Source organism: Hemicordylus capensis, chromosome 8, assembly GCF_027244095.1.
Source record: "Hemicordylus capensis ecotype Gifberg chromosome 8, rHemCap1.1.pri, whole genome shotgun sequence".
Taxonomy (NCBI): domain Eukaryota; kingdom Metazoa; phylum Chordata; class Lepidosauria; order Squamata; family Cordylidae; genus Hemicordylus; species Hemicordylus capensis.
The window spans coordinates 10,226,273-10,245,734 of NC_069664.1; the positions used below are offsets into that span (position 1 = coordinate 10,226,273).

Consider the following 19,462-nt stretch of genomic DNA (forward strand, 5'->3'; position numbering starts at 1 on the left):
GTTTCCCTCCTCCGACTCCAATTTGTACCTTCAGTCTTTAGTGAGTTTTGCCACCTTTAACTTTTGAGAGGAGGGCTGGTCTGGTAGTAGCAGGCATGACTTGTCCCCATTGCTAAGCAGGGTCTGCCCCAGTTGCATATGAATGAGAGACTTGATGTGTGGACACTGTAAAATATTCCCCTTAGGAGATGGAGCCACTCTGGGAAGAGCAGAAGGTGCCAAGTTCCCTCCCTGGCAGCATCTCCAAGATCGGGCTGAGAGAGACTCCTGCCTGCAACCTTGGAGAAGCTGCTGCCAGTCTGTGTAGACAATACTGAGCTAGATGGACCAACTCAGTATATGGCAGCCTGTTCCTATGTAACTCCAGTTCTGCCGTGTCAGTGTTACGTCCGAACGCAGCACTGCAGTCTCCCCCTTCGGCAACTGGAAATGAGGGAGGAAGCTCCTCCCTCTCTCCAGCTGCCAATGGCTGCCAGAGCTGTCCTTCAGTAAAGAGGGAAGCCCACACAGCCAGTCCCCCCTCCCCTCTGCAATCTCGCTGACTGCAGAGAGATCGTTCTCTGTTATGTCCGAGTTCGGACGGGAGAGCCGGGGGGACCCACAGGTCCATTAGACCTGTGCTTCCACGTTACATGCGAACACAGCCATTATATCAGGGGTTCTCAAACTTGGGTCCCCAGATGTTGCTAGCCTACAACTCTTGTCATCCTAGCCACAATGGCCAAAAGGCAACAGGTCCCAGGTTCACTCCCTGGTAGCATCTCCAGGAAGGGCTGGGAAAGACTCCTGCCTGCAGCCTCGGAGAAGCTGCTGCCAGTCAGTGTAGACAGTACTAAGCTTAATGCACCAAGGGTCTGACTCGGTATAAGGCGGCTTCCTATGTCCCATCCTGGGGTCTGTTGCTTGGCTCCCCACTTGGGCAGGGGGGCTTTGATAAAGAAAAGTTTCTGTCATGATCAAAAACAGGAGACAGGCTTAGGAGACTCTGTGGACATCCGACTTACCTGGTTGCTTTTGCCCTTCTGGATACATTCTGCTTTATTCTCTGCCGGGGCCTCCCAGCGAATCTGCCAAAAGAAATCATGATCCTTGATGAGCATCATCTCTTTCTGTTTACCTCACTCTAACACAGAAGCTCGGGTGGCTTATGATATAAGAAAGCCACACCAGTTTAGCACTAAACAGAACAGCTACAATGTTCACCGAACACTTCAGCATGCACAGCCGCACGAGGCCAGGGCTGTACAACTTCGGCCCACCAGCTGTCGCTGGACTATAACTCCCAACATCCCTGCCCATTTGCTGCAGTGGCAGGGGATGATGGGAGTTGTAGTCCTACAACAGCTGGAGGGCCAAAGCTGTGTGAGATGAAGAGCCGCAAGGGGCAGTTCAGACAACGCTTCCCTGGCCCACGCAATTCAAAGGAGGATATAACACGAGTATGTGCCCGTCGGAAAGTTTCTTGCAGATGCCCCAAGAGGTGCATATTGTTGGGCACACCCCACTTCTAATGAAGTGGGCCGGGAGGTATTGTCCAAATCTGTCTACCTCATTCATCTCGCCACTACCATCCCACAACTCCCTCCCTTGCCTCTGACTCATAAGGAATCCTCATTTCGGCCTTCCGAAACACTGCCCCCCCCCCTGCTTTAACATAAGGGTTCCCAATCTTGGGTGCTCAGATGTGGCTGGACTACAACTCCCATCATCCCCAGCCACAAATGGCCACCTTCCAGCTCAGGGCTGGCCAAAAACATTTCGCTGCCCAAAGACAGAAGAATCTCCCTGGCACCTCCCCTCTCCGCTTCATAACACCGTACACAACCCCTGTTCATGTCAGCGGTGCTTGTGCAGGAGAATTTCCCCTTGGATTGTGTCCCAGAAGTCAGATCTGGCTATTTGTCACTGTATACCCTTAACATCTAAGATCTTGCTCTATTGCAGCGCCACAAGGAGGAGCCTTTACTCCTGGCTCCTCCTCCTAATTAAAGATAAACCTATCAATGGCTACTGGGCATTAACAACTAAATGGAACTTCCATGAACAGAGCTGGTCTATCTCCGAATACCAGACCCTGCAGAGGGCTCTTGTCTTCATGAGCTGTCTCCTGGAGACATCTGGCTGCACACTGTTGGAAACAGAATGCTGGGGTAGGCAGGCTTTTCGTGCCGATCATTCTCAATGAAACAAATGGGAACTCTGCAAGAACATGACTCTTTCCTCTTCCAAACCCACCAACTCACCTCATCCTCTAATTCCATGCTGTTGGTGCGGAGGGCAAAAATGGCTTCCCGGGCACCCACATAGAGTAACCCTCCAGTGTCATCCAATGTCAACGTTGTGTAGTTGGACACACCTGCCACCGAGAAGCGCTTTGCCACTTCTTTGAGTTCTGCATGGGAAAGGTGGAAGGTGTTAGAGGACAGAGTGGGGAAACCAGATTTTATCTTCCCCTGCCCTCTTTCCTACACCACTCTCCCCAGGCTTGTTATCTCCCTGCATATATGTTGGTGTTAAAAAAACACAACAAAAACCACACACACACACATCCTAGAGGGGCCAATTCCCCATAAAATCTGCCTCCATGTTAGTCACTGGGACAGAATGTCCATGAGCTCAGGCAGTTAAGAGTTAACAGACAATCAGGTGGGCGGAGGTAATGAAACAGGCAATCAGGTGGGCAGAGGCAAGGCAGGGAAGAGGGCTTGAACAAAAAGGGCGGAGAGTTTATCGGCTTGTAGAACACTCAAGACAGTCACAAGCCTTTCTGCTTCTGAGAGTGAAAGTTGGGTGAGACCCTCTTTTTTTCTCAGCAGTGATTTCACAGCTTTGTTTTTCTGAGAGGGAATGGTTTGAAAAGGCACTCAGACAGAGCCCCTCCCCTCCATATAGGAGCTCCATATGAACCAAGTTAGAGCAAGTGCTCCTGCCTTTGGTACTCTTGTTTTCCCATTCTGCTTAAGCTCAGGTAACACATGTGCATGCAACGTTTTGCTGCACATCCATTTCACCTAGCAGCAATAGCTACGGGGTGGGGCCATAGCTCAGTGGTAGAGCATCTGCTTTGCACGCAGAAGGTCCCAAGTTCACTGCCTGGCAGCATCTCCAGGTGGGGCTGGGAGAGACTCCTGCTTGAAACCGGGGAGAGCCACTGCCAGCCAGTGTAGGTCAGGGCTGTTCAACTTTGGCCGTCCTGCAGATGCTGCCCTACAGCTCCCAGAACCCCTGGCTATTGGCCACTGTGGCTGGGGATTATGGGAGTTGTAGTCCAAAACAGCTGGAGAGCCCAAGTTGAGCAGGCCTGGTATAGACAACACTGATCCAGATGGACCAATGTTCGGACTTGTGTTCCAAGCTTCTTTGGAGATGAGGCTGTAGTTCAGTGGTAGAGCATCTAATTACAGACAGAAGGCCCCAAGTTCAATCCCGGGTATCCCTAACTAGGGCTGGGAAAGACTTTGGCCTGAAAAACCTTGGAGAGTACATCGGAAGCTGCCATATACTGAGTCAGACCCTTGGTCTATCTAGCTCAGTATTGCCTACACAGACTGGCAGCGGCTTCTCCAAGGTTGCAGGCAGGACTCCCGCTCAGCCCTATCTTGGAGATGCTGCCAGGGAGGGAAGGTGGAACCTAGATGCTCTCCCCAGAGCGGCTCCATCCCCTAAGCGGAATATCTTACAGCGCTGACATGTAGTCTCCCATTCAAATGCAACCACAGCAGACCCTGCTTAGCTAAGGGGACAAGAAGGATGGAGCACAATGGCCTGCGTTATTACAAGACAGTTTCTTGCGTCCTTATGTAGCAGCAGCCTGTTCACTTCTGGGATGCGGGTTCAGAACAGGCGGCCAAGTACAGATATTGCCACCTGCATCCTTACTGGCACAGAAGCGATAGTTAGTACTTTGGAAAGATCCCAAGGACTGCCTTGTTCTCCTTCTCCATCTCTTTTGCAAAGACAAATAATTTTATTGCAGTTTTCCAAAAGGAAGGCTAAAAATACCAGACAGGGTTAAAAAGCAGTATTTCAAAAACAAAGCCTTCCTGGGTCTACAAACAGTCTCCAATTTCCGTTTGGGCAGGATGACATTTATTTTGCAAGCAGTACTGAAACTGGTGGCTTTTCCCGACTTGAGACTCTGTAACGCAGCATAAACTGTGCTCTTGAAATCGGAGACTCTTACATTAAAGTTCACAAGAAACTTTGCACTTATAAAACTGGATTTATTTTTTTAAAAAGGGAGAAACGAAAGGGAGAAGAAAGTTATGAAAAAGAAATTCTCTTTCAAACTGACAAGAGACTAAAGAGCTACAGACCGCTGCAAGGGTCGTTTCCCTAGCTACATTAAATGCATTACAGCTCCTTTTCATAAAGATACAAAGGGCTCTCTAGTTCTGAGAAAAATAGATCAAGAGGGAATATGACAGAGTTATATAAAGGAGTCAATTGAGAGACAGCAAGCAGGCGGCCGGCTTGACAAAAGCAAGACAGTAAACTGTCTTCTGCTACAAACAGGACGGTGTGGAAATCGAACCATCAGTCTCATTAATCTTGAGCGGCAACTCGCGAGCCAAACTGAGACACACACATTCTGTTTCTCTTCCTTTCTCTTCTTCACATTAAAAACAGAGATGTGGGTTTTCCAGAAGTTTTCCAGTTGGAAAATTTTGTGGCAACATTTCTGGGAAATTTCCCCATGCACTTTTTGGGGGGTCATTTCCATAAAGTGTGCACACATTTTTCTTTTCAGACAATTGTCCCATGCAGATTTTTCCAAAGCCCTAAATAGACTGTGATCTAATTTGGCATGTTAAAGTAAAGGTAAAGTGTGTCGTCAAGTCGATTTCGACTCCTGGCACCCACAGAGCCCTGTGGTTGTCTTTGGTAGAATACAAGAGGGGCTGACCATTGTCTCCTTCCATGCAGTATGAGATGATGCCTTTCCGTATCTTCCTATATTGCTGCTGCCCGATATAGTACCAGTGGGGATTCGAACTGGCAACGTTCTGCTTGTTTAGTCAAGCATTTGACCTATATATTTAGCAACAAAACCAAACCACTGTATTAAAGGTAAAGTTGTGCCGTCGAGTCAGTGTCAACTCCTGGCGCCCACAGAGCCCTGTGGTTTTCTTTGGTAGAATACAGGAGGGGTTGACCATTGCCTCCGCCCGTGAAGTATGAGTTGATGCCTTTCAGCATCTTCCTATATCGCTGCTGCCTGATACAGGTGTCTCCCATAGACTGGGAAACATACCAGCGGGGATTCGAACCCACAACCTCTTGCGCCTAGACAAGTTACTTCCCCGCTGCGCCATGACTACTGTTTAAAAATGAATTAAAAAATCAAAAAATCATCATATAAAGAATAAAATAAAATAATAATCACATCATAATTTTAAAAAACCTTACATGTACTCTCTCTTACACTTCCTACTAATAATGCCTGAAAAACATCCATGTTGAAATTCCCAAGCTTGCCTAATATTGCACTGACATCCTTTCATTTATAAAGAAATGATTTTTTTGAGAAACAGAAACCTCCCATGGAAAATTTTTTCCAAAGCATGGTTTCCCTTGAAGCTAGAGCCTCGCTTCAAAGCGTGCCATCCCGTAACTCGGGCAAAGCGTGGGCCACTGGTCTCTACCAGGCTTCACGCTTAGCAGGGCATGGGAGAAGAGTTCAGTGGTGTGGAAGGCGGCCCTGTGTCCGCTGGGCTGAGCTCCCCGGAGCGCCGATTAACCCCCTCTCGCTTTCTAAGCCCCCCCAACGGCTAGCAGGTCAAAAGCCTTTAAGTCACTGGAGGGGAAAAAACACAGATCTGCCATCAGAGGATTACGGTCTCAGAGCGTTCTGTCCGCCAGAGGCAGGGAGAGCTGAGCTGGGCTTTAACCCGTGGGTGACAAGGAGACCAGGGAGAGAGACTGCTGGAAAAGACGGGTCTCTGATTCAGAGGGCGATCCTGCTATTCCCCGCAACCCCACCCCACCCCATTCCCCTTCCCATTATCACATTTAATCTCCCCAACTGCTGCCTCTCAGCTGCTGCTGGGTGATTAGCAAATTAGAATCTCTCCAAGCCACCGGAAGCCCTGACACAGCCAGGGGTGGGCAGCCGGGGAAACAGCTGTTTTCCAGCAAAGCAAAACACAGCCACCTCTGCCCATTTTGGTCGCTTCCCCCCCAGGAGGCTGGATGATCTCATAGCAGCTCCACAGCTGCCTTCAGATGGGAATCAAAGAGAACGGGAAGCGGGGCTGGCCCCCAGGATTTTGGGTGCTCCAGGCGCCTGTGGTCCTCCAGATGTTGCTGAACTATAACTTCCATCATCTCCAGCCACAATAAATGACGGGAGGTGTGGTTCAGCAACATCTGAAGGGAGCAGAGCTTGGTGTTGTGGTAGCAAGCAAGACTTGTCCCCTTTGCTAAGCAGGGTCCACCCTGGTTGCATAGGAATGGGAGACTTGATGTGCGAGCATTGCAAGATATTCCCCTTAGGGGGTGGAGCCGCTCTGGGAAGAGCATCATCTAGGCTCCAAGTTCCCTCCCTGGCAGCATTTCCAAGATATGGCTGAGAGAGCCTCCTGCCTGCCACCTTGGAGAAGCCGCTGCCAGTCTGTGAAGACAACACTGAGATAGACGGGCCAATGGTCTGACTCAGTAGATGGCAGCTGCCTATGTCCCTAACATCTGGAAGACCGCAGGTTGGGAACCTCTGTGCTAGAGGATTCTGGAGCACGGTCCACCCCTAAGGCCCGCAGGCCGGCCACACAGAGGGCTGGTGGCAGGTCGGCTGGTGCAGGTCTGCGGCAGTGGTGCCAAGCAGGCCAGGGACTTTGCAGAAGGGGCTTCCGGTCTTGGGATCAGCAAGAGCTCGCTGCGGACCAGCTACGGGACATCCGAGCCTCCCTGCCGCCCCACCCCTTAGCAGCTGGAAACTTTGGAGAAACAGCCTGTGCAGCGCCCTCCTCCTGCCTGCCAGGCCCGATCAAAGGCCCATTGTCTGAGAGGCCGCGAGTGTAACCGGAGACGGAGCACCCAGTTTGTGTAAGAGAGGAGCCCCTTCCCGGCCGGCTCAGGCCTTGAGTGCGCGGCTTTGTTCGCCGAAGAGACAGTCCTCTGTTGGCAGAGAGCAGATCCCCCAGGGGAGTTGATAACACAGAGGAAATGGTTTGACTCAGGCAGTGGAGGGGGCGGGGAAGCGGGGCAGGGGTCTGCACTGTGATCCACTGGGCCCCACTGACTGCATGGGGCGGGGAAGAGGAGAGTGGCCCAGCCAACGGCTGCTAGAGCCACCTGCTTTCTCCGATCCTGCCGAGCATCATGGCAAGGACAGCCGAAGGAAAGACAGCTGCAACCCATTTTGCTCCTCCGAATGTCCACCAGATGGTTGCACTGACAGGGGTTGCTTCCGTGCCACACTCACCGACTCACAACCCGCCGGGACTTTCCGATGCGCTAGAGCTCTGAAATGTGGCATGTGGCCGGTCCAAGCCACAGGCCCCTTGTGAGTAGGCTGCACCCATAGGCAGCGGCGGGGGGGGGGAGTGGGGCAGCTCCACCCCAGGGCTCCTTGCTGAGGCATGCAGCCCGGGGACTGGGCACTCAAGCACAACACCGAGCCCTTGGCTTGCCGAGTGGAACTAATCGGCTGCTCTCGCTGTCCCAACAGGCGGTTACATAGGAACAGAGGAAGCTGCCATATACTGAGTCAGACCATGGGTCTATCTAGCTCAGTATTGTCTTCACAGACTGGCAGCAGCTTCTCCAAGGTTGCAGGCAAGAGTCTGTCTCAGCCCTATCTGGGAGATGCTGCCAGGGAGGGAACTTGGAACCTAGATGCTCTTCCCAGAGCGGCTCCATCCCCTGAGGGGAATCTCTTCCAGTGCTCACCCTTCTAGTCTCCCTTTCATATGCAACCAGGGCAGACTCTGCTTAGCTAAGAGGAGAAGTCATGCTTGCTATCACAAGACCATCTCTCCTCAATTTAAAATTAGCTTAACCACTTGCATTGTGTCAATGGAAATCCATAACCCGTGCTAACTTGGCAAAGAGGTACCTTTTAACGTGGTGATTCTCTTTATTTAGCAGGGGGAGAGTAACTGGCCCTATCCACCCCCAGCACAATACCCCTCCAGTGACTCTTGCTGGTGTCTATCTTGTGTTTCTTGTAAGATTGTGAGCCCTTTGGGGACAGGGATCCATTGTATTTATTTATTATTTCTCTGTGTAAACTGCCCTGCGCCATTTTTGGAAGGGCGGTATGGAAATTGAGTGAATGAATGAATGAATGAATGAATGAATGAATAAATATAATAATAGAGCCTAAGCATGTTTAAGGTTGTGCCCCCTGGTGGCCATGTGGTTTTCTTTGGTATACAGGAGGGGTTTATCATTGCCATCTCCCACGTGCAGTATGAGATGATGCCTTTCAGCATCTTCCGAGATCGCTGCTGTCCGATAGAGGTGTTTCCAGATAGAGGTGTTGTCTGGGAAACATACCAGCGGGGATTCGAACCAGCAACCTCTTGCTCCCTAGGAAAGAACTCCCACCAATGTGACCACATTAATTCCCCCCCTTGAAACTTAAGGGGTTCCACCAAAATAAAAGGGTGCCACTATAGGGCATTTTGCTAACAACCCCTTCAGACTTGGTTGGTCCTGTCCAGACACTCTCAATTACTAGAAAAATTCTCTGTTTAAAAAAATAGCAAGTTAAAGCACTTCAAAAGCACCGCCATGCAACAGTCAACACACACCAGTAGGAATGATATAGAAAAATCCTATGATTTATCCTGTGCAAACTGAAATAGAATAATATTAGACCCATATTTCAGCATTGGGTACCATTGATATAATGCATGAGAAATCAGGATCCAAATATTTCAGGATCGTAACAGGAGAACATCGGTGCCGTCAAAAACTTGCAAAACATATGGCTTCACCAAGGACCAGATAGTTGCTGACGTACAACCTAAATCTCTTTGAAGAGATCAGAGCGACATTTTGGCTCAGTGTGGGTCATCCACTTTTCCTCCCAGCCTTTATGTTATTAAGAAACATCTAAGCCACTGAGGAAACTGGAATTTGGCACATGCATCATTCCAGACACTGATTTATGGGACATTTGTACACTTATACATTTGCAGGGAGGAGAGCTGGTCTAGGGAGGAGAGCTGGCCTTGTGGTAGCAAGCATGATTTGTCCTCTTAGCTAAGCAGGGTCCACCCTGGTTGCATATGAATGGGAGACTAGATGTGGGAGTACTGTAAGATAATCCCCTTAGGGCAGGTCTGCTCAACTTTGGCCACCTTAGCTGTTTTTAGACTACAACTCCCATAATCTCCAGCCACAGTGGCCAGGGGATGGAGCTGCTCTGGAAAGAGCATTTAGGTTCCACATTCCCTCCCTGGCAGCAGATAGGGCTGAGAGGGATTCCTGCCTGCAGCCTTGGAGAAGCTGCTGCCAGTCTGGGTAGACAATACTGAGCTAGATAGACCAAGGGTCTGACTCAGTATTTGGCAGCTTCCTATGTTCCTACACATATAAGAACAGCCCTGCTGGGTCAGGCCTAAGGCCTATCTAGTCCAGCATCTTGTTTCACATAGTGGCCCACCAGATGCCTCTGGGAAGCCCACAGGCAAGAAGTATGTGCATGCCCTCTCTCCTGCTGTTACTCCCCTGCAATTGGTATTCAGAGGCATCCAGCCTTGCAGTCAATACAAAAACTTCAACAGCACACCCAAATGGTTAGTTATCCAGGGGTTTTTAAAATGTGGGTTCCCAGATGTCACTGGACTACAATTCCCATCATCTCCAGCCACATCAATGTTTGGGGACCAACAACGTCTGGGAACCCACATTTAAGAAACCTTGGGTTCTGCTATTCCCACACTAGCCAGGAAGCCGAAACCTGGCACTCACAGAACTCAGGAAGGATGCTGCAAGTATTAGAAGCATCTGAAAGGAAAGCATTGGAAGTCTCTCTCTAGAAAGGAGGCACGTGTACCTCCCAACATTTAAGGTACTTCCAAGGTGCCCAGAAGGCTGAAATTTGGTACACATGTGGCTTAAGAAGCACAGATTACTAGCCAATGGGACATTTGACACCTTGGTGTTAAAACTCAAAGGCATGATGTTTATCTCCTAACAGAGGTCAGCATTCCTGTGTAGAGAAAGCCAAGTTGCCAGGGAGGGGTGGGGAATATGGAGTGAAGGGTCTGCCACTGCCTCTGCAGGTGGGATTCGGGGGAAGGTACAACCGTCTGCAACCCACCTAATGGCGCAGCAGGGACATGACATGACTAGCAAGGCAGAGGTTGCCAGTTCGAATCCCTGCTAGCGTGTTTCCCAGAATATGGGAAACTCCTATATCGGGCAGCAGCGATATAGGAAGATGCTGAAAGGCATCATCTCACATTGCACTGAAGATGGCAATGGCCTACCCCTCCTGTATTCTACCAAAGAAAACCACAGGGCTCTGTGGGCACCAGGAGTCGCTACCGATTCGACGGCACACCGCTTGGCTCTGGCCCTTACCACTGTCTGCACAGGCTGCAACACACCGGTGCGTTGCCAGAGCCAAGCGGTTGCCTCCCTTCCAAACCCCCAAATCCTCCCTCATCCTGGGCAAAAAGCTGGTCTTCTGGTAATGAGCATGAATGGCCCCCTTTGCTAAGCTGGGTCTGCCTTGGTTTGAATTTGGATGGGTGACTACATGGGCGTGGGTGCCGTAGGATATTCCCCGTAGGGGATGGGGCCATAGCCCAGTGGCAGAGCGCCTGCTTTGCATACAGAAGGCCCCCTGGCAGCATCACCAGGTAGGGCTGGGAGAGATCCCTACCTGTAACCTTGGAGAGATGCTACCAGTCAGTGTAGACGATACTGAGCTGGGTTTGGCCTATGGTCTGACTCCGCAGAAGGCAGCTTCCTAAGTGCCTCACCCTGCCTAGCTGCTGCTGCTCTGCTCAGCCTCCTTCAAACTCTTTCTGTGCCTCAGGAGGCCCTCACGGTTTCCTGCAGCTTCCAAATCCAGCATCTGCAAGCTTGCCCGGCACCCAAAGACTCTACAGAGGTCAGGCATCTGGGACCGATTAGGCCCTAGAGTGGAGCAGGAGCTGCCACAACTCGCTGGCTGATCAAAAGGAGCAGAAAGTCTGGCTTCAATCAGCCGCCTTCTCCCTCACTAGGAACAGGAGACCGTGCAAGGGAGGGGGTAAGGGAAGAGGGCCTCCGCTCTCTCATAGGAAGCTGCCTTCTACCGAGTCAGACCATTGGTCCATCTAGCTCAATATTGTCTACACTGACTGGCAGCAGCTTTCCAAGGGACCTGGGACCTCCTGCATGCAAAGCAGATGCTTTACCTCTGAGCTAGGGCCCCGCCCCCTAAGGGAAATATCTCTCAGTGCTCACATGTAGTTTCCCCATCCAAATGCAAACCAAGGCAGACCCTGCTTAGCAAAGGAGACCACTCATGCTCGCTCCAACAGGACCAGCTCTCATAGGAACACAGGAAGCTGCCATATACTGAGTCAGACCACAGGTCCGTCTAGCTCAGGATTGTCTACACAGACTGGCAGCGGCTTCTCCTAGGTTGCAGGCAGGAATCTCTCCCAACCCCTATCTTGGAGATGCTGCCAGGGAGGGAACTTGGAACCTAGATGCTCTTCCCAAAGTGGCTCCATCCCCTGAGGGGAATATCTCACAGTGCTCACACATCAAGTCTCCCATTCATTTGCAACCAGGGCAGCCCCTGCTTAGCCAAGGGGACAAGTCATGCTTGCTACCACAAGACCAGCTCTCCTCAGAGAATCTCTGTTCTCTGGGAAAAGACATCCAGGGGACATGAGAGGCTTCTGAAGCACGCATCCAGTTGGGAGCTGTCGTCCCAGGGAAGAAAGCAGAGAGGGCAAGGCTCATCCACAGGACAGAGCAGCAGGTGTTGTATGTGCTCAATCCACCTTGGTGAAGGAAATTCCCAATGGGCTGGACCTCAAGTTACAAGATCTCAATGAGAATTTCCCTTTCCTCACCCCCCACGCTCTGCTGAACTCTCATGAAATGCCCTAAATAGATTCGGTTTGAGATATCTGAAGAATCACCTTCCCCAAATCCTTTTGCTCGGCCCAACATACTCGGAGGAATGACTGGCAGTCATGTGTGAAAGGACCGACTTCTTAGTAGCATCCAGCCTATGGAACTCCCGGCTAATTAATTAATTAGTGTGCTCGGACAGGCTCCATCGGCCCCGGTATTTTCTTGCCTGCTGAAAAGGCTTCTCTTTTACCTGGGCTGGAAGTTCAGCAGCTGTCTCTCTCCTGGATGGTGCTTATTTGGGCTCTTACTATTATATTCTGTTATGATTCGTTTGTTCGTGGTGTTACTGCATGAATATTTATTGCTCAGGCTTTATGGACTGCCAGCAGCTTTGGGTGTCCCGTAACGGGAAGGGGAAAAAAGCAGGGCAGATCAATTTTAAAACAAACTGAGGCCAAGTTCCTAAATCTTATGCAACCCCCCAAATTGGGACCAGGGCAAGGTCGAAGAGGTTGGGGATCTCGAAGGAAACGGCGGCTCTGTGTTCTCTGCAACAGGAATTTTCAGGTGTTGTTGATTGCAACTCTCATCATTCCCAGCCAAAGGCCATCACAACCAGAGATGCTGTAGTCAATACATGGGAATCCCTGTTTCAGGGAATGCTGAGCACAGATCCTCATATGTTGACCACAACTCCCACTGAGTTGTGGAGAGCCAGTGAGGCTCTGCACACGATCCGTGGGGAGAGCCTGGGAGGGTTCTGTGGGGAGAGAGGGCTTAGCTCGCTCTCTTCGTAGACCAGCACTGGGTCGGCCACCCACACGACTACCAGCTCTGCCACAGAGACACAGTAGGGGCTGCAGGAATCGGGGGCCACGTGGTGGGATTGGGGGGCCACATGGCCCCCGGAAATCCCAGGATGTCCTGTGCTCGTTCTAGCCTCCCGGCTGGGGTCTCCTCGCAAGTCGCTGCGGCACGGAGCCACACCGCAGCAACTCACAATCAGGAGAATGGGGTTAGCGGAGCGCTCACTCTCTTAACCCCATTCAAGGGGACGGCTTCTGTGTTGGGCAAAACTCCTTTAGCCTGGTTTTCTCCCATTTTCAGAAGAGCATCAGCATGGTGTAGTGGTTAGAGTGTTAGACTAGGACCGGGGAGACCTGAGTTCAAATCCCCACTCAGCCATGAAACTCACTGGGTGACTCTGGGCCAGTCATGTCTAACCTACCTCACAGGGTTGTTGTGAGGATGAACATAGCCACTCTGGGCTCCTTGGAGGAAGAGCAGGATATAAATGTAAAAATAAATAAAATAAAATAAAATGCTGGGAGCTGACTACCCAGGCTTTTAACTGATATTGCTTTGATTGTTTTTAGAATATTGTTTCTAGAATATTGTTTTAAAATTTTAAATTTCTTGCTTTTAAATTTTTTGGTTTTGTTTTTAATTAATGTTTTACTTTTTTAATCTTCTTGTAAACCGCCCAGAAACAAAAGTTTTGGGCAGTATAAAAATATGTAAATAAATAATAAATAATAAATAATAAATAATAATTAATAATAATAATAATAATAATAATAATAATAATAAATTCAGCCATCCCAGGTCCTTGGGAAGGACTCGATGTCTGGATAAAACAAACCAGTCAATAACACCTGTCTGACTGTGTAAATAAACAATTATAATAATAATACTCTGACTACTACTCCCATCAGGCCCAGTCATAGGCCATTGCAGCTGAGGAAGCTGGGAGCTGTAGTCAACAACATCTGGAAAGCCCTCTTAGAGGGGACGCTGCTGCTCTTAAGCTTCCCCATGTGCCCTGCTCAGAACACTTGCAGGTTGCGACTCGCTCTGTGCTCATGTGCTCCCCTCCCAGACCCACACGCCTGCCCTTTTCTCCTCCCACACCAGCAACCGGCACGGACGGGATGCGCTGTGCTGTCTGAGGCTGCAGGGGCCCGGCCAGTGAGGAGCGGCAAGGGTGCCACCCTGCTGCCCTCAAGAAGAGCCTTGCAGCAAGATGGTATCTGGCTTCCCAGCAAGCAGCTTAATTATGCCCAACTGAAGAGAAATGGGGGAGAGACATAATTTAAACGTTTTAATCACTGTCAAATAAGTGACACGATGTTTGACGCCCTCACCCTGTCACCCTGCCCCTGTGGCAATTTTGGGGAGGACAGCACCGCCTCCCTCCGACTGACGAGGCCTGTGTGGTTGCCAACATGGTGGTGGACCGAACAGCCAAGCACCAGGGCTTTGCGACCAAGCAACGAGAGTCCCTGGAACAACCCAGGGAAGTTGGCAGCTGTGCCACACGTCCTTGAGGGGATGGGGCCATTACTCACCAGCCGAGCACATGCCTTGCCTGCAGAAGGTCCCAATTCAAGCATCCCTGCCTGGCAGCAGCTCCAAGATAGGGCTGGGAGGGACTCCTGCCTGCAGCCTGGGAGAAGCCGCTGCCAGTCTGGGTAGACAATATTGAGCTAGATAAGCATATTTCAACAGAATATGGTCTACAAGGGCGACGGATAAAATCTCTTTCCGACTGAAAAGTGATACTGATCAAAAATTTAGGAGAGGAGAGCTGGTCTTGTGGTAGCAAGCATGACTTGTCCCCTTAGCTAAGCAGGGTCTGCTCTGGTTGCATATGAATGGGAGACGATGTGTGAGCACTGAAAGATATTCCCTTCAGGGGAAGAAGCCGCTCTGGGAAGGACATCTAGGTACCAAGTTCCCTCCCTGGCAGCATCTCCAAGACAGGGCTGAGAGAGAGATTCCTGCCTGCAACCTTGGAGAAGCCGCTGCCAGTCTGTGTAGACAATACTGAGCTAGATAGACCAATGGTCTGACTCCGTATATGGCAGTTTCCTATGTACCTAAGCACACAGATTTGGAGAAGGAAGGAATGGAAGCCCAGTTCTAGTGCGGGACACAAATTCCCAGGGTGAGCAGGTGCCCCTGTGCAAAGGGCCCGCCTGACTGTCCTCTTGAACCTCTGCTTTGCATCTGGACCTGGTGGGGACCCTTAGGGTGCCAAGGGAAAAAAAATGAAGCTTGAAGTCTGTCTATCCCTGGAAGACACAGAACTGGCCTAGACGGAACACGGTTAGCTCTACAGAGTTCCAGCTCAGCAGGGCACCTGGAAATTTAAACGTGCTGCTGGAGCTAGGCAGAGGACAGACATGAGAAGAAAGCGGCAAGCAAGGTGGCAGGGGGGGGTTGCTCCATCCTTCTCCTGGCTGCATCAAGGGGGAGGAGAGAGGATGCAAGGTGGGGAGCTGGCCACCCCATGGAAGAGAGGGCATTTCTGGCTGATCAGACACCACGACAGACACTCATGCAAAGAAATGGAGACATACTGGACAGCCATAAAAACTGAATGAAAGAAGAAAGATGCATGAATGAAGACTATGAATTAATGAACACAGAAAACCATGTAAGAGGAAGGCAGAGAAGCTTATCTGTTCAAGACTACATGTTGGGGGCCAAGTTTTATTATATAGGGAGTCTGGCTCCTAAATTTGGGGGTCGGCTACCAGATTCAAACAAAACTGGCTGAGGCCCGCAGTAGAAGGCAACTTGGTACGTTCAGACGTCCAGAGAACAGGGCTCTCGGACAGTCTCGGTTGGGGCTTACACTGTGCCAAGTTTGGCACTGGAGCATAATAAAAAGAGAAAGAGTGTCCCTGAGGATGTGCAGAATTCAGCACTGAATCAGCGGAAGCCCTTGGACGTCTAGGAGAGCGGGACGGACTCCCAGCAAAGAAGTCAGAAGCAGTGTCCCCTCTAACAGGGAACCCCAGATGTTGTTGACTATAACTCCCATAATTCCCAGCCAAAGACCATTGCAGCTGGGGATGCTGGGAGTTGTAGTCATCTGGAATTCCCCGTTAGAGGGGATGCTGGTCAGAAGTCCTGGTGTCTTCCCTTTTAGAAGTGAGGAATGGGGGAATCAGTAGGGAGGGGGCCCAAATCTACGTGGCTCACTGCCATCTGTCCTCCTCTGCCAGGAGAGGTGCCCTCAGCATCCTCTAGGCTCCCACTTACGGAGCACCAGGCTACAGACACCTCAGATTTATTCTACTCGAAGGCCAAAACAGGCAGACGCAGTCCTGGGCTTGCTTACCTGGGCCTCACTCCAACTGCTGCTCAGATTCAATTACAAAAACGCTTTGATGAAATACGATGAAGGCATCCAAGCACTGCCAAGATACACACCGACAGATCCTCTCAGCAATCGAGTCAAGGAATGGAGTCCTCATCCGGGCTAAGCAATAATCCCCAGACACACGGAGCAGGAAGCAAAACACTCGAGGAACTGAGAGGACCGATAATATAGTCTTGGCTTTGGATAATCTATTGATAACCTGTCTTTATCGGCGAGTGCGTTACTGGGGGCAAGTGTCTTCCTTCGATAGTGTTTGCACAGACATCATTAATGACAGCGATAATCACAGTCATTAATACGGCTGATGATGATTATTATTATCTACGTTTCTGTAGCACTTGCAAGCATCCAAAAGACTCGCCGTGCATCAGCTTGCAGAACACACTGCAAGGAGTCACGCCTCAACTCTGAAAGAGCAAAGCCAGGCAAGCACAGCCCGGCACACACCCTCCGATGACCCACATGGCATCAGCTCAGCCAGCCCACTCCGCCAGCTCGGGAGTTTTAGCCTCTTCACAAGGCCTCTGCAGAGCAGCCGGCTGGCTGGCTGGGCTGGTCTCATTCAGCTCATCACCCGAGCTAGGCAATTACGAAAGCCCAGCCCTACAATCAGCGGCTTTGCCATGAATCAGCAGAATGTGCTGACAGGCACCACTGGAGGGAAAGGGATTATCGAAGCTACACACACCCATTCAGAGCCTGGCCGGGTGCCCAGCTCCACCTCCCCAGTGCCGAAAAGCCAACAGGAATAGAAGACACACCAAACAAGCCTCCAAACAAGCCTCGTTGTCTGGGCACGGGACGCGTTCCCGCATTCCACCCACTATTATGGCTTTATTCAAACCTCTCCCTTGGCATTTTGGGGTGACTCCCATCCCTGAAAGAAAAGGAGCGAGGGGACTCGAGTCTGCCACACACACAGAGCTCCTGCACTGAAGGAATCCTGTGCCGCTCAGAAGCTTGCTACCCTGCCAACATAACTGATCGGCCAAAAGGACCACACAGGAGAAAGAGCAGGTGCATATTTATTAATAGAAATCAACATAGGTGGTGCTTTTCTGAATAACTTAAAATATCAAAGCCAGTCTCTCTGCCCCAAGGACTTCTCTATTTGAGAAGTGTATGTCCCACTTTTACATTTATGAATATCCACAGCACGCTCGTAAAAATGGCCACACAGAATAAAACCGGCAAGCAGCAAGATTACCTTTAGACAAACATCACCATGTACATCGCTCTGGGCTCCTTGGAGGAAGAGCGAGATATAATTGTAATAAATAAAGTAAGTAAGTAAAGATGACTTAAAGGCCACTGCTGTTGATTATAAGCCCGATTTGATATTGTGCTGAATAATGTTTGCAAACACCAGTTCGATGAGATATCGTTTATAGAATTGTCTTCTGTTACTTTTAAATTTTAAAAAATGAAAAATAGTTTTAAAAATGACATGCTTGTGAAAAAAGGACAGGCCGAGTCTAGTGCATAAATGACTGTGACGGGCATCCAGACGAACAGAGTAAATGCACAATGAACATGGTTACACCAGTGCAAGAATATGGCATCAGTGCATGAAATCGCAGAAATGCTTGAAATTGCACTCTGGTGCAAAAAGTTCCCTGCAAAACGTACGAGGCATTTCTCAGGCTGTGCACCTTGCTGCGCATGCGCTCACATGGGCAGTAGGGCAACACTAGTCAAGAACACCAAGGTCCAGACTAGGCACAACATTCTTGTGCTAGTGCAAGATTCTTGCACAATACTTCATCCGTCTGGATGCTAGCCAGTAATAATGGCAGCCAGGAAAATTTGCTATGGAGGGAGGACTAGAGCTGGGAATGCTATCGCAGAGAACTCTCTCTCTCTCTCTCTCTCTCTCTGGAAACCACCTGTCCGACTTTTATTATTTTATTATTTTTTATTTATTTTTTACATTTCTATCCCGCTCTTCCTCCAAGGAGCCCAGAGCGGTGTACTACATACTTGAGTTTCTCTTTCACAACAACCCTGTGAAGTAGGTTAGGCTGAGAGGGAAGTGACTGGCCCAGAGTCAGCCAGCTAGTTTCATGGCTGAATGGGGATTTGAACTCGGGTCTCCCCAGTCCTAGTCCAGCACTCTAACCACTACACCACGCTGGGAAACCAGAGAAAGGACTCAGTTGCTGATTTTATTCACCACAGTTATTTACTTAACTACATTTATATCCTGCCCTTCCTCCAAGGAGCCCATGGGGGTGTCCCTGGTTATGTTCATCCTCCCAACAACCCTGTGAGGTCGGTCAGGTTGAGAGAGAAGTGACTGCCCCAGGGTCACGCAGTGAGTTTCAAGGCTGAGCGGGGATTTGAACTCGGGTCTCCCCAGGCCAAGCCCAGCACTCTAACCACTGTGCCACACAGTCGTGAGAATAAATCTTTTGGGCTGAGAACTTTGGGAGAAGACGACGGCCCTTTACGTCTCCACACTCAGGTTTTGACTGCAGGGGAAAGACACAGAGAGGGAAGGGAGAGGCAAAGGTAACAGGGGAGTGAACGAGTTTGTGTGTAAACAGGTTTCATTCCAGTTGGACTCAGGGTAAGCCAAAGGCTTCACGGGGAGACAGAATAGAGGTGGGACCACACAGATGTTCTGGGAGAATTCTTCTAGGCAAAGGGGCAGCAAGGGAGAAAGGGTGGGGTCATTTAAGAGAGCAGAAGGCCTTCAAGCAACGGAGGGCCATCTACACATTGGAGCAAACCTCACTGTTTGCTGCAGGAAGTGTGAACACAGCAAGAAGCCCGACATCCATCCCAACAAGAAAACCTGTGCAGTACAAGGGCTGCCTGCTCCCCAGAGTTTCTGCCCGCTTGGCCAGATCATCAGAGGGGGCTCAGCTCCACGTGCCGACAGTGAGAGAGGCTCAACTGTCAAGCACGCAGGACAGGGCCTTCTCAGTCATTGCCCCCAGGCGTGGGAATGCTCGCCCGGCTGGAATCTGCTTCTCAGTCTCCTTCACCATTTTTAGCGGGGTAGGGGGTGGAGAGTAAAGACGTGGCTCTTCACCCAGGCTTTTGAATGAAAATATTGTTTTTACTACTGCTGCTTTGTGTTGTTATTGTTATTACTAGTAGCAGTTATTAAATTTTTTAATAGAGATTATTTTTTATATGTATATTATCTGTACTTTTGTATTTTAATTTTTGAGACCATCTGTACCTTTGTATTTTAATTATGCATTGTTTTAATGATATTGTAAACCGCTTTGAGATTATTGTAATGAAAAG

The 19,462-nt window shown here is 50.0% G+C and overlaps 1 protein-coding gene across 1 annotated transcript in view; it reads right to left on the reverse strand.

The window, feature by feature from the left end:
• SEMA4C (semaphorin 4C) overlaps positions 1-19,462 on the reverse strand; it is a 74,379-nt gene that overhangs the window by 17,811 nt on the left and 37,106 nt on the right. Inside the window, exons 3-4 of the mRNA XM_053270145.1 lie at positions 2,244-2,392; positions 1,005-1,067 (exon numbers count right to left, since the gene is read on the reverse strand). Coding sequence (XP_053126120.1) covers positions 1,005-1,067; positions 2,244-2,392 — 212 coding nt within the window. The remainder of the gene's footprint in view (positions 1-1,004; positions 1,068-2,243; positions 2,393-19,462) is intronic.